The 14,864-nt window shown below is 41.8% G+C and overlaps 1 protein-coding gene across 1 annotated transcript in view; it reads left to right on the top strand.

The window, feature by feature from the left end:
* Positions 1-14,864, top strand: part of Ccdc146 (coiled-coil domain containing 146) — a 167,843-nt gene that overhangs the window by 23,496 nt on the left and 129,483 nt on the right. Inside the window, exon 2 of the mRNA XM_036181251.1 lies at positions 12,302-12,507. Within this exon, the coding sequence (XP_036037144.1) occupies positions 12,313-12,507 (195 nt within the window). The 5' untranslated portion in view covers positions 12,302-12,312. The remainder of the gene's footprint in view (positions 1-12,301; positions 12,508-14,864) is intronic.

The following is a 14,864-nucleotide window of genomic DNA, read 5'->3' as shown; positions in this document are numbered from 1 at the left end:
AAGAACGGGTTAAGTCTGGAAGATGAAGTGCTGGGGCCTGAAGAAGAGCCTGTCAGAGCCTCTGAAAAGGTTTAGTGACAGGATGGAGGAGGGGCTCGTGTGGTGAGCCCTGAGCTGCCTCGTATAGGGGGCGAGCAAGGAGAGAAAAAGATGGAACCCACGACCCTAGGAAGCCAGCTAATCCTAAAAAAGACAGAATCTCCTGCTTAGTAGAAGAGACTGTAAGAGACTGGATTAGATGCTTCCTGTCTACAGTAATAACCTTGTGGATTGGAGTAATAGTTAGACTCAAATAGGTGACCTGGGGAGTTGACAGCTGAACTTTAGAAGGAGATACCCTGTAACCTCGGCTGGATAAGAAATTTAGGAGGGCAGAGGTGTTAGTTTGGCTAACCTACAAGGATGGGCTACAGAGTAAAATATCATCTACATATTGTATTAGTTTAGAGCCAGGGAGAGACAGAGAAAGCAGGTCAGAGGCCAGAGCCTGACCAAATATGTGTGGACTGTCCCTGAATCCCTGTGGCAGAACAGTCCAGGTCAGCTGTGTGGGCAGGTGAGTGTCAGGGTCAGTCCAGGTGAAAGCAAAGATATTTTGAGATGGAGCACTGAGAGGTCTTTGAGACCCAGAACAGAGAAGTGAGAGGTTCCTGAAGGGATGGTGGACAGGAGAGTATAAGGGTTAGGCACTACAGGGTGGAGGGGGACCACTGCAGAGTTGATGAGCCGGAGGTCTTGAACCAGGCGGTAGGATCCATTAGACTTTTAAACTGCAAGTATGGGGGTGTTAAAAGGAGAAGAGGTTGGGAGGAGCAGTTTTTTCCTGAGAAGCTCAGAAATGATAAGCTTAAGTCCTCTTAGACCCTGGAGTGAGAGAGGGTACTGAGCTTGGGTGATGTATCTGGTAGGGTTTTGTAGCTGGATAGTAATAGGCTGATGGTGTCTAGCAATAGAAGGATTTGGGTATCCCAGACTTTTGGGTCTACCCTAGAGGTTGGCAAGGGAAAAGAACTGTTAGAATCAGTAGAGTGAGTGGCTAGGAGAAGAAGAAGAGGAGCTGCTGGTGAGTCTGGGGTGAGATGAATGTGTGGAGCGAAAGAAATGGACGCTCCTACCTTAGCTAGAAGATCCCTTCCCATTAAAGGTACAGGGCAGCTTGGCGCCACTAAGAATGTGTGTGTGAGAGAGGGATGCCTCTGAAGATGCAGGAAGGACTGATAGGGTTGGAAGCCTTATTTCCCACATCTGCATCAGAGAGGCAGAAAAATAAAAGAAAAATAAAAAAGAAAAGAAAAACAAATGTGATCCGGAGCCAAGGCCCAAGGCGTCCCCAAGGCCAAGGACAGATACCAGGCACAGGCTGCTAAATGACTCAGCCAAGAAGCAGGGACCCTGCTGTGTGAAGCAAGGATTCCAAGATAGGGACTGACTGTAGCCAATAAAGGCCATGGCCAGGGGTTTCCTGGGTTTCAAGAATACTCAGTGAGGCACCCAACGCTCAACGGTCGTTCTCACAGATTCAGGAAACTGTTTATGCTGGCCGAAAGGTTGGGGTCTCACCAATCAGCAGCGGTGTTGGATTCGAATTCAAATGTTGGTTAAATCAGCGCTGCTGGTGGCCGAGGAGCATGCTAGCAGAAGAATCACAAGCCATGGTTACCGTTTTAGAGCTTTATTGAGAGAGAGGGAGAGAGAGAAGGGAGAGAGGGAGAGGGGGGGAGAGAGAGAGAGAGGAAGAGAGACAGAGAGACGGAGCAGAGGGAAGAGAGAAGGGGGGCACAGAGGGTCCGCCCGCTTTTTAGGCTGGCCCTTGTCCCAGGATGATGACGTAATTAAGGACAAACCCCTTACACTTTACTTCTCTCTTTAAAGACTTTATTATTTTTAAACTATTCATTTTGTTATGTGACTATCTATACCCTTTCTCTCTTCTTAAGCCTACACACATTGTTAAACACACTGAATCCATTTAGAGGTTTTATTTTCATCTTTATATCTATAGTCTTTTTTTTTTTTTTTTTGGTCTGTGTGAGCAAAAAACTGAGAAGCAGCATGGCTGGGAGCTCCATGTGACTTTGGTGGCAGCCCCATCCACTTCTTGGATCATGAAAGCCAAGCCTAAACCTCTTAGCCTGGTCAGAGTTACCTTTGACAAGGAAATGCATTCAACTCCCCCGTTCTTGGGATGTCAGTACCCTGAACTGTGGCAGGCATTACTTAGCATGAAAAGGCTGTTTAAGTGCTCTGTGGTTTGGCAGAACTTCTTAAAGGAGCCCTGTCCCTTTTTCTCCAGCTTTTGGCCCTACATGGAAACATGGGCCCACATTGGAATGTCAAAATGTAGGGTTTTTTTGTTTGTTTGTTTGTTTTTTTAATTTTAGTATTTGTTCTTTGGAGGCTCACCACTCAGCTCCCAAATAACCACATGGAGACTTTTTTTGTTTCTTATGAATGCCTGGCCTTAGCTTGGCTTATTGCTAGCCAGCATTTCTTAAATTATCTCATGTACCTTTTGCCTCTAGGCTTTTACCTTTTTCTATTTCTGTGTATCTTTTCTTTCCTTCTCATTCCATGTCTGGCTGTGTTGCTGAGTGGCTGGCCTTTGGCATCTCCTCCCTCCTTCTCTCTCTTCTATTTATTTTCTCTATCTGGCTGCACCACCTTTCCCTCTCTCTTGCCTAGTTATTGGCTATTTAGCTCTTTCTTAGACCAATCAGGTGTTTCAGAAAGGTAAAGTAACACAGCTTCACAGAGTTAAACAAACACAATGTAAAAGAACACAACACATCTTTGCATCATTAAACAAATATTCCACAGCATAAATTAATGTAACAGATCTTAAAATAATACTCCACAATACTCCATGGCCTCTAGACCTCCACCAGCACATCATAATGGAAGCACATGGAGGCCACATCCAAGTCTGTTCCCTGATATTCTTGAATGCTTAAGTTCTAAACCTTTTCCTTCCTTAAGATGAGGTTCTGGGTTTATAGGGGCCATGTAAAATTGTTTTCTCATCATCAACTCAGAAATTTATTTTTAGTTTTGAAGTCTTCATCCAATGCAAAGGTAGAAAAATTTGGTTGGTAAATGTTCTTCTAACCCTGTAATTGATAGTCCTTTGTCCTCCAGAGGAAGGAACTAGATTGGGTAAGAGATGCTACTCAGAGGAGGAAGACTGATATAAAGGTCCATTTAGGGTGCTTAGAAATGGGGAGTACTACTTAACCACAAAGGGAGACTATGAAATACACAGACATGGAGAGGAAACTTGACCTACTGCACATACTATGTATTGTGGCTCTTTCCTGACCTGTGGTTGACTTAGGGCTTTTTAAATGCTGTGTTGCTCACTTTCTGTTTCTCCATACCCAACATTCTACACAATTCTAATCCTATGTTTAAGACTTTAGAATGTAGTTTGAAGACAGACCACCATTGTAGCTTGTTGTGCTGTGCTTCCACACCAGTAACTGACTGGAGCTCTGGATTCAGCTCACTCTGGACCAGTTCATGTAGCTTGTATACCATTGAAACATTTGGTCCAACTGCCAAAACAATTAAAGCACATCATATACAAAAGAAAAAAGAGCCAAATAGTAGTGGATGGACACTAAACACTGCTGTGCTTTGGGCTGAGACGTTACAGACATCACACCATTTCGTTGCCAGTACTGTCAAATCATTTTGTAGCTAATGGAGTAACTAGAGGTTGCTTATTCTGCCCTGGGTCACACAGGAAGGGAAGAATTGAAATTGAAGTCTAAACTGACGAACTTCAAATAGTGGTCTCCATCCTGGGAGATTAATTTAAAGTGGTGAACCCAGGCTTGGTAAGGTGAGGAAGAAGAGGAGACAGAGGAGGGAGGGCCCAAGAATAAGGCTCTTTGCCAATTCCATGGGGAAAACCTTTAAAGATTTTTTTTTTTTTTTTAAATTATGTCTATGTGTGTACCTATGTGAGTTTATGGGCACCACATGCATGCAGGTGCCTAGAGAGGCCAGAAGAAGGTGATGGATCCCTTGAGACTAGAATTATAGGTGGTTCTGGGTCCTCTGCAATAGCAGTAAGTGCTCCTAACTGCTAGCCTGTCACTCCAGATCCATAGATAACATCTTTAATATAATATAATATAATATAATATAATATAATATAATATAAATATATGAATGGATAAGGGCTGTGAACCTGGAGATAGTTTTAATGACCTGTTTATTAAGGCTGATATTGGGCACATCCTCGACCCTCTCTGAGGGTAGGTACACAGTGAATGGCCACTGTGCAAGAGTGCCTTCATGCTGACAAGGGCAACCAGGCTTGTATGTGGGAAACAAAAATCATGTCTGTTTCTGTGACTATTCTGTCGTGAACTCTAAGAAAGGGGGAAACACCTAAGAAGCTTTGATGGGATGGCACGGTGCTTGTCCTGGATCTGTGCTTGGAACACAGCAGATGTGGAGAAAGGGAGGCAAGAGAGAATGCAGTGAATGGAAAGAATCTAGCACAGCTGTCCATATTTGGACCATGGCCTTGGGTTCTCTATGATCCTGGGGAAGTAGAAGATTCATCATTGATTACACGCACACATAGTTTAAGAGCTAACTGTGTGATGTGTGTGGAACTTTAACAGCCACATGTGCACTTGAAGCTATTGCTCAGAAACAACCTTGCTTCCTCTCTCTTTTTCTCTCTCCTTTCTTTCCTTCCTTCATTCCTTTGTTCTTTTGTTACTACCTTCCTTCTTTCTTCTCTCTCTCTCTCTCTCTCTCTCTCTCTCTCTCTCTCTCACTCCTTCCCCCTCCTTCTGTATATGTACTAAAATAGAATTGCTTTTCTAAGTCTTTGGATGACAAAGCTTTTTACCCCATCTTCTTAAAATCTTCTCTATAGCTTTAGAAAAATGTTTCAAGTCTAACTTAGCCTTTATGTAATAATAATGAATCTTGGGTAATTGTACACAGAATAAAAGATCTCTGCATGAAAAAGCAATTATTTTACCTGTTGCATTTAGGATTGCCAAGTTGGTAGTGTCTGATACTGCTGTTGTCCATCAAATGAATCCAAGTGTGCCTCGTTTAAGATGGGCTGCCCGGCATTCCAAGCCGGTCATCTTACAGACCAGATGGAGTTTCTTAGGATGGACTTTCAGTAAGATATTCAATGTGTTCATTAAAAGAAATATACATAAGATCGCAGAGCTGTTATGTCAAGATTGAGGGGCACTTTTCTTACAACTGTTTACCGTTGCTTTCTTACCAGCCATTTGACATTTCTGTGATTTAAGGAAAAAAAATTAGAAACTGAAACAAAAATAAACGAATGGAAGTTTCTCAGGGTTCCTCCTTCATCCAGGATGTTTGTCTCCAAGTTACTGTAGAAACACACACCCAGTAACCCACAGCACTGGGCTTCTGGGAAAAGGAACATGTGATCATGTTGCACTGCCAATCGGAAGAATTCAGTTACACAAAACAGAATGATCAGAGTATGTGGGCCCAGGAGGGGAATACAACGTGCATGGCTTTCGTGTTATAGCATGCTATTTCTAAAGTGACCAAAACTTGTATGTCCTGTGGGTGCTAATATTGAAAGAGAACACGGTTCCTTACAGTATCTTTCCCGGAGCATTGCCATCTTACCCCCAGAGAGCCCCTCTCTGCTCCAGTCTCTGGAACATAGGCTGTTTAATTTTTATATGTGCTCCTTGAAAGTTGAAAAAATTTTCCTTAAGAGTTTAAAATCAAAACAAAATGCTGACCACCTATGTTAGGTTTGAAAGAGGAGGAAGTGGCGTGTCTTACAAAATGGGGCAGACCCTGCTGAGGAGTTCATTGCTTCATTTCTTTTCTTTGTGAAGCTTCCTGTTTGGGGTTTGATCTTAACCACACCACACATGAAGTGAGAAAAACAGAGTGAGCTGCTCCTCTAAGATAGGACGGAAGCCTTTCCGTTTCACTTCCCTTCTTTCTCAGCAGCCTTTTGCTTTTCTGTGAATCAGAAGCTTGTGCTGTGCCCATGTAAGAGTCCCTTCAGACCTTTTCAGTGAGGCTCCAACCCTCCAGCTTTCCGGAGGGGACAGCTATGCTGTAGGGCTTGCTGCGAAAGGTGCCCCTGGAAGAATGCAGGGCAGCCCACCTGCTGTGCAGTTCCAGCCTTGTGGAGCCCCTTTCTGTTTGAGTGTTTTAAAATGTGTGCTTATGATTCTTTTGTTAATTAGTCTTGATGCCCATTTATGAACCACCTGAAATCAAATTGCTGTCTACCTCATTTGCTCACCATGGTGTTTGGTTTCCAACCATGACACTGTGGTGCTTCTGAGTTACCAAATTCATTCTTTCCAAGCCGTTCCTTCAGCTTAGGGGGGGTGGTTGTGAGAACACAGCAGCTCTCCAGTATCTGTGGATGAGAGTCCGCATTCAGGCAGTGAGTGGCCTTCACAGTCTTACCTACTTTCACCAAGAGTGCTTGTCTCTTCACAGTCTTACCTACCTTCACCAAGAGTGCTTGTCTCTTCACAGTCTTCCCTACCTTCACAAAGAGTGTTTGTCTCTTCACAGTCTTACCTACCTTCACCAAGAGTGCTTGTCTTAGTTACTTTTCTATTGTCATGACAAAACACCATGGCCAAGGTAGCTTATAAAGACACTATCATCATCATCAAAGCCATAGAAATATCTGCTACTTCCAAAGCTACTGTCTTGCTCTTTTACTATTGTGTTGTTGAGTTTTAAGAACACTTACCAGCCAAGTGTGGTGGCACCTGCCTTTAATCTCAGCACTTTGGAGGCAGAAGCAGGCAGATCTATGAGTTTCAAGCCAGCCAGAGTACACAGAGAGACACTGTCTCAAAAACAAAAACACACTTACCCAAGGGTTTCCTGGATAACTTTAAGTAGATTTAAGTAGACCTAGATTATTAGTTGTGGGCACCATGTTATATAAATTTCCAGAACTTATTTTCATGGAATAAGTTTATTTTACCTTAACTTTATACCTGTAGCCACCATTCCACATTTCCCATAATTGCTCACAACCACCACCCAACTCCGTTTCTATGAGTATATGAGAATACAATAACCCCATCTCCCTTTCCAGTTTATTTCATTTCAAGTAATGATCTCTGGGTCTATCCATAGTATCACTGTAGTGGTTTGAATGAAAATGGCCTCATAGGCTCATAGGGAATGGTACTATTAGGGAGTGTGGTCTTGTTGGAGTAGATGTGACCTTGCTGGAGGAAGTGTGTCCCTGAGGGTGGTCTTTGAGTTCTCAGAAGCTTATGCCAGGCCCAGTGACATTCTCTCTTTCTGCTGACTGCCAATCTTGATGTAGAACTCTCAGCTACCTCTCCAGCACCATGTCTGCCTCTGTGCCACCATGCTTCTTGCCGTGATGATAATGGACTAAACCTCTGAACCGTAAGCCAGCCCCAATTAAATGTTTTCCTTTATAAGAGTTGCTGTGGTCATGATGTTTCTTCAAATAGAAACCCTAACATCAGAATCTCCTTTCTTTTGAAGGCTGACAGGTGTCCATTGTGTAAACAGACTATACTTCCTTTATCATTCATCTGTTATGACACTGCATTGATTCTGTGACTCAGTTCTTGTGAGTGACACTGGACTGTCAAGGAATATGAAAGTGCTGATAAATCTTCAAGATCATGATTTCAGTTCTTTGGGGATATATCAGAAGTTATACCATTGAATCTAATGCCATTTGCTTTGTGATTTATTAAGTCCACATAATATAAGTGATGTAGGAGCCCACAAAAGCTTCCTAGTAAGATCTGAGCTTGCTTTTTTTTTTTTTTTTTTTAAGATTTATTTAGTATGTATACAGTGTTCTGCCAGAAGAGGGCGCCAGATTTTGTTACAGATGGTTGTGAGCCACCATGTGGTTGCTGGGAATTGAACTCTGGACCTCTGGAAGAGCAGCCAGTGCTCTTAACCACCGAGCCATCTCTCCAGCCCCCCTGAGCTTGCTTTACACAGCAGGGCTGCATTAGGGGATGGCTGACCACGTACAAGGTCACCAGGTGTCTAGGATACTCTGCACTTGGCTGTGCTGGGGGGAGGTATTTTGCTCCACCCCTTGGCATTCCTTTAAAAGCTCTTTAGAAGAGACAGAAGGGGCTGGTGGGTTTTGATCCAAGCCTTCCAGAGGCTATCCTGTGTTTCTGTCTGTCTCTTTCCTCTATATTTCTATCTAAACCCCTTACTCCTCAAGAGTCGCTAGGGTAAATAAATGTGAGAGCTTGGGCACAATTTAGGTTTAATGATTTTACCAATTTAGATTTCTGCTAAGAGTGTACAAAGATTTAGTTCGTGACTTCAAGCTCTGTTAGCTTTTACTTTGGTTTGCAGTAGACCTCCTCGTGGGTGTGTGGTGCTCACTGTGCTTTTGATTCGAACCTTCCTGATAATTTGAAATGTTGAACACCTTTTCATATACCCCAGGGAAATTTGTATGTTGAAGTTTGTCTGATAATGTCTCCTAGAACTCTGTTATAGTGTAACTATATGATGTGAAATGCTTTGTTTGCATTCAAATATTTACAATGTTTAAGAGAATAAAGATGAAGAATTTCAGTACATGGGGAAATTTGTCCAAATGTAGCATAGTATTCATCTTTTAAAAATATTTGAATTAAAAAAGTATGAATGTGAGTGTTTACATGCATGTGTGTGCACCACATGCATTGCCTAGTGAAGGATTCTCTGGAACTGTAGTTATCTGTCATGTAGGTCTTGGGAATCAAAACCAGGTCCTCTGCAAGAGCAGCAAGTGTCCTTAACCAGTGAGTCCAGCCCCATTACTCATCTGTTGCCTACATAAACTGTACCACATCAAGGGTACAATGCTTTGGGAAGGTTGCCTCAATCTTAGTGCCATTATAATTAGGGGTTTATAAAATAAGTAGTTTGCTATAATACTTTATAATGCTTTTGTAATGGCAAAAAGCTGGAAACATCCCATATGTTGAATACCCCATTGTACAGCTATGTAAAGGAGTGATTTGTGGCACTGTAAACAATGAACAAATATGTGTGCTTAAGGGGGGGGGGGGCTAAACGATATCAGAAGCCACTAACATCACATAAAAACAGATAATCTGGTGTTCCTGATGAAAACATATGTCACTAACTATGAGGATACTTGTAGTAGCCAGAAAAAGGAGATGAATAACTTATGACTGAAGGGAATTAGAAATGGCCAGGGGAAGCTATAAGCTGTGATTTTCTAAAATAAGATGAGTTAGTTACTGGTATTCTCATTTGAGAGAGGAAAAAATTCAATGGACAATGATATGTCTGTGGGCACTTGAGCAGTAAATTCAAGAACAGAACCCACCCAACCTTTCTGGTTCATTTAATGACATGCATTCCATTTGAGACTCGGACAAGGTGCCATTGCCATCAAGGAACAGCAAACCTCATAAGACAGACATGAGACAGTACAGACTACAGCAATGGCCAGACCTCAAAAGGAAGACAGTGGAAATGTCTTTCCTGAAAGGAGTATGAAGTGTGGACTGTTTCTTTAGCTGAGAGCAGATTCATGCAATTCTGAGATCAAAGGAACAGATACTAAGACTAGCATTCTTTCATTCAGGGGAGGCACCTTCTTCATCTAAATGGGGTCAATGGTGTTAGTTATTATGGCGCTCTTACCCCGCGAGGAACACGTCCCGAACACAAAAATCCACAGAAGAGCTGTTTATTAATATAGGATAGGAAGAGAAGTGACAGGCCTGTGTGAAGCACACTCGTGAGTGAGGGGAGGAGAGAAGAGGAGGAGAGGAGAGAAGAGACCTGTGCAAAATGGCGCTGCCTTTTTAAAGAGTGAGCCGTGCATGCGTACAGGACCACATGTGGCTACTCCACGCATGCATGTAGATTACATGGCCGCGCTTGCTTTACGCAACCATGTAAAGCCATGGAGTCCTAGTCACTCGAGATGTTCTGATCTGGAAATGGCTATTTTGAACCGGAAATAACTAGGCGGTCCGCAGGGAAAGCCCAACCGTGTGGACATGTTGTGATTTTCTATCAAACAGCACCTTGTAGGGCCCCTCCTAGAGACTGCTTTGGGCTCCACTTAGAACAAATCAGCAGCTACAATGTACACCTGGCTTGGTAGATATGTGGTCCAGGCAGTTGCGTATGTTGTAGAGCAGAAGATACCTGGCTTGATGCCACGTTTAGTGATTGTCTTTTTTAGGTTGTGCTTTATTGGGACAATCAAGCTTACAGTTGAACTGGACAAGCAGGCAGGCCATGTAGCAGTGGACACAAGCAAAGAACTAAGCCTGTGGCTGTGGCCAGCAGTGTGGGTGTTGAGCCATTGACCCTGTGGCCTGGTCTCAGCTGCCTGCATGAGTGTGGTTGTGGGCACTGAGGAGACCTAAGGCAGTTAGGCTAGGACTCAGGTACAAATTGGCATCATTAAGGGCAGAACTGCTGACACTCATGCAGAAAACTTTTTAGTTTGGAAACATTTTAGTAAATTATTACAAAATTGAAGGAAACATGAAGATTCCAATAAACAGTATTGGAGTTAACAATTCCTTAGGGTTTCAATAGCTCCAGTTTTGAAAACTACTACAGTATTACACAGTCTTGGACATACAAATTAAATGTAAATATTGTTGCAGTTGACAGAAATGCATATTTTCGTATGAGGTTTTCATTAAACTAAGAACTAACAAGGAAGAACAATTGTCATTGTGTTCTTTCTTTGTAAATGAATGTGCTGGGTAGTTTTATGTCAACTTGGTATAAGCTAAAGTCATCTGAGAGAAGGGAACCCCAACTGAGAAAATACCTTCATAAGATCAGGCTGTAGACAAGCTTGTAGGGCATTTTCTTAATTAGTGATTGATGAGAGAGGGCGCAGCTCATTGTGGGTGGTGCCATCCCTGGACTGGTGGTCCTGGGTTCTATAAGAAAGCAGGTTGAGCAAGCCATCTGTGAGGAGCAAGCCTTAGCTGGGCTTGTTTCTAACTAGCTTTTCTAACTTAACTTATCCCAGTTCTCTTTAACTATGTTTTGCTTCTGGGCTTTTGCCTTTATTTATTTTATCTTTCTTTCTTAGTTACTCTGTGTCTGGATGTGTGGCTGGCCTCTGGTTCCTCCTCCTTTTCTTGCTCCTTGCTCCCTTCCCTATATTTATCCTCCTTTTTATTCTTTCTGCCTGGCAGCTCCACCTAACCCTCTCCTGCCTAGCTACTGGCCATTTATCTCATTATTGGACCAATCAGGTGTTTTAGGAAGGCACAGTTTTACACAGGCAAAGTAACACAGCTTCACAGAGTTAAACAAATGCAACATAAAAGAATACAACACATCATTGCATCATTAAACAAATGTTCCACAGCATAAATGAATGTAGCATATCTTAAACTAATATTTGACAACAGGAAACAGTATGAAAATAATAAATTATAATACAGTATTTTTAAGTGTGGCTACAAAAGCATGGACAAGCTATGTGCTATAGAAGTATCAGAAAGCAAAGTGTGATTAACCTAGTAGGTAGCTAGAGAGGTCCTGCCACTGTCATATGTGGTTATATTTGACTCATGTTCTTATTGTAACCCTTTTGCTACTTGGAATTAAATGAGAGAAAGGGTCTGCTGCTAAGATTAGATATGTTCCAACCCTGCTGCATTTTATTTATTGAATGGATAAGTATAGCATGTTCCAACATGTTCTCTGCTTGACTTCCTAAGAGCCTGTTTCTGTCTTCCCTCACCCTTCCCATGCCTGGATCTCAAGATGGCTGCTGGTTTATATTTTCCAGAGTCACTGCTAATAATTTTAGGATATATGTGTATGCACAGTTTGCATGTATGTACGTTCACATGTTGGGGGGCACTGTGCATGTGGAGGCCCCAGGTTGATATCCAGAATCTTCTTTGATTGATTTTTTTCACCTTATCCTTTGGGGCAGGTTCTCTTAATCAAATCCAGAGTTCACTGATTGGTTAGTCTCTCCTAGCCAGCTTGCTTGTCATCTAGTTATATATTTTTTCTCAATGCATCTCAATGCCTGAATGTATTGTAGATAGCATCTGGGGCTGAGGGTATATGGAGGTAGTAGAGAACTTGCATAGCATGCTCAAGGCCTGGGTTTTGTTCCAGAGAGAGAGAGAGAGAGAGAGAGAGAGAGAGAGAGAGAGAGAGAGAGAGACTGACTCATTTTAATTAACCTTTGCTTACTTTGTACAATTTTCTATTACTTTGTAAGTGAAGACATGCTTAAATAGTTGAATATGAACTGGTTTTATTTTAGAATTGTGAAAAATGGAAGATGATAGCACAGACCCAGAAAAAGAAAATGAAGATGACAAGGAGGAAGCAGCAGCATCAGAAACAGAAGAGGGGGAATATAAAAAGGACCAGAAGGAACAACCTTCTGTCCTAATGCCCACAATTAACATTCGAGAGGAGCGGCTTGTCAATTTAGCTGAAACACCAGCTTTCCGCTGTCTGAATGAGGTATGTTTCTTTGTATGTTATTACTAGAGTAAAACTTAATCTTTACCCACTTAAAAATTCCAAGTCTATGTCATTTTCAAAACTCTGGGTTACATAGCTCATATAGGCTGTACTCATATGCATAGGCTGAAAATCTTAAAAACAAAATGGATCCTGCTTTTCCCTCTAGGCTAACACAGTATGTAGGCTCCTTTAAAGCATAATATTTACATACATATTGTCCATTAAGTGCATTCCAGAAGTTGGTGCATGACATCTAAATTTTTCTTTAATTATGGTATATTATAGACCCATTAACTTTCATAAAACAAAGATAAGAAATATAGCCACAACACTCATCCCCAGAGACCCGGGGTCCAACTGGTTCTCCTGGCGTCCCCTTCTAACCTCCCCTCCAGCTCATCTCCAGCCCTTTGTGACTTTGCTGACCCACAGAACCTTGCTCTACTAGGGATCCCCAAGGACCCCACAGCTGCCACACTTGACTAGGACCCAGAGTGGGCAGAACAACCAAAGAATGGAACACTCACCCAGCAAAGAAGCACTTCAAATGCCATGATTCCAGATATCTAGATCCCAGGGTAAAAAATCCAAATATGAACAACCACAAGAGTATGTTTCCCTCAGAAGACTGCAGTTCTATTGTAAGAAGTCCTAAGAAAAGCAATTTAGCTGAAGCATAAGATGAGGACTTCAAAATAGCAATTATGAGTATGTTCAAAGCCCTAAAGAGGATGTGAATACATGCCTTAATAAAGTTTGTGAAAATACGAACAGTTGAATGATGTAGTGAAAACATCTTTTATGTAGCATAACACGAAGTCTATGCACAAACAAGGAAGTGGTATTACAATATACACACTTGCATTTTACATATACAAATTTATTTTTATATTATTTTATGATTCACATAATATTTTGTATAACACATTTTAAGTAAGTCTCTGTCCTGAGAGTTTTGGTCATTTTCAGTCTTATGTTTCAATTAGAAACAATGATAGACTGAATAACCTTTTATGCACCATTTCACACTGGAATTATCAGATTAAAAAGACAAATTCCTAACAGTGGGGTTGCTGGGTCAGTGGGTTTATTTATTTATTTTTAATCTTATGATAAAATGTATTAATTTTTAAGTTTATAGTGCAGCTGAGCATCCCATTGCTTCATTCCGACATTCTCCTGAACATTCCCACCAGCAAAACTGAAACTCCAAGTTCATTAACTAGTACCCACTTCCTCTTTCTGGAGAGCCTGGAAAACTCCTCTTCCCTCCATATCTCTGCGTGTGGCTGCTCCACATCACCCCTGTGAGTGTAAACACAGATCTTTTTCTTTTTGTAGCTGACTTCTTTCACTTAGCATAGTGTCATCAAGGTTCCCCATGCTGGAGCACGGGTCAGAATTTCACCCCAAGATTAATGACGCCTTGTGTGATTATCCACTCTTACGTCTGTGAACATGTCAGCTGCATCCATTTCTTAGCTTCTCTCAACATAATATACAAATATCTCTTCCAGATCCTGTTTTTAAAACATTGTTATATATCAAGAAATGGAATTGCTGGGTCATAGTCTGTGTATTTAAAATTTTTCTCCATTGTTACAATGCCTTTCCTAGAGATTTACAATTTACAACCATAAAGGGGTCTCCTTTTTCCAACCAGCTCTGCATGCTATGTAATGTTTTTTAATTGTTTTTATTTTTGAGATTATAATATAATTACATCATTTCTCCCTTCCCTCCCTCCAAACTCTCCTATATATCCCTCCTTGCTCTTTCCAATTCATGGCCTCTTCTTACATTGTTGTTAGATGTCCTGTAATGTTTTGACCTTTGTTATGTGGGAGGTGGTGTTATTTTATCATAGCCCTTATATTTACCTTGAAATGAGTAGAGTGGAGCTTCTGTTTATATATCAGACTACTCTAAAAGACAGCATACTGGGCTAGGGATATAGCTCAACTGGCTGAGTGGTTGCCTAACATGCACAAAACCCTGGGTTCAGAGTTCCCATCACTGGGTAAGTCTGGCACAGTGGCACATACCTGTCTAATCCCAGCTCTTGGGAGGTGAAGGCAGCAGGGTCAGGAATTTAAGGTGTCCTCTGCTACATAGAAAACCCAAAGCCAGCCTAGGCTACATGAGAACCCATGGCAACACACACACACACACACACACACACACACACACACACACACACACACAAAGATAACATAGTAATAGAAAATTGGAAGTATGGGAAGGCCGACAAGTCAGGAGATGATCACCACAGTGATATTTTACTACTCTCAGTTCCTGAGAGGATGATACTATGGAATAGGGGCCAGGAGCAAAGTACTAGAGTAGATGGGCAG

This window comes from Onychomys torridus, chromosome 3 (genome assembly GCF_903995425.1).
Source record: "Onychomys torridus chromosome 3, mOncTor1.1, whole genome shotgun sequence".
NCBI lineage: Eukaryota > Metazoa > Chordata > Mammalia > Rodentia > Cricetidae > Onychomys > Onychomys torridus.
Note: the sequence above shows the minus strand (reverse complement) of the source record. Positions and strands in the feature narration are given on the sequence as shown.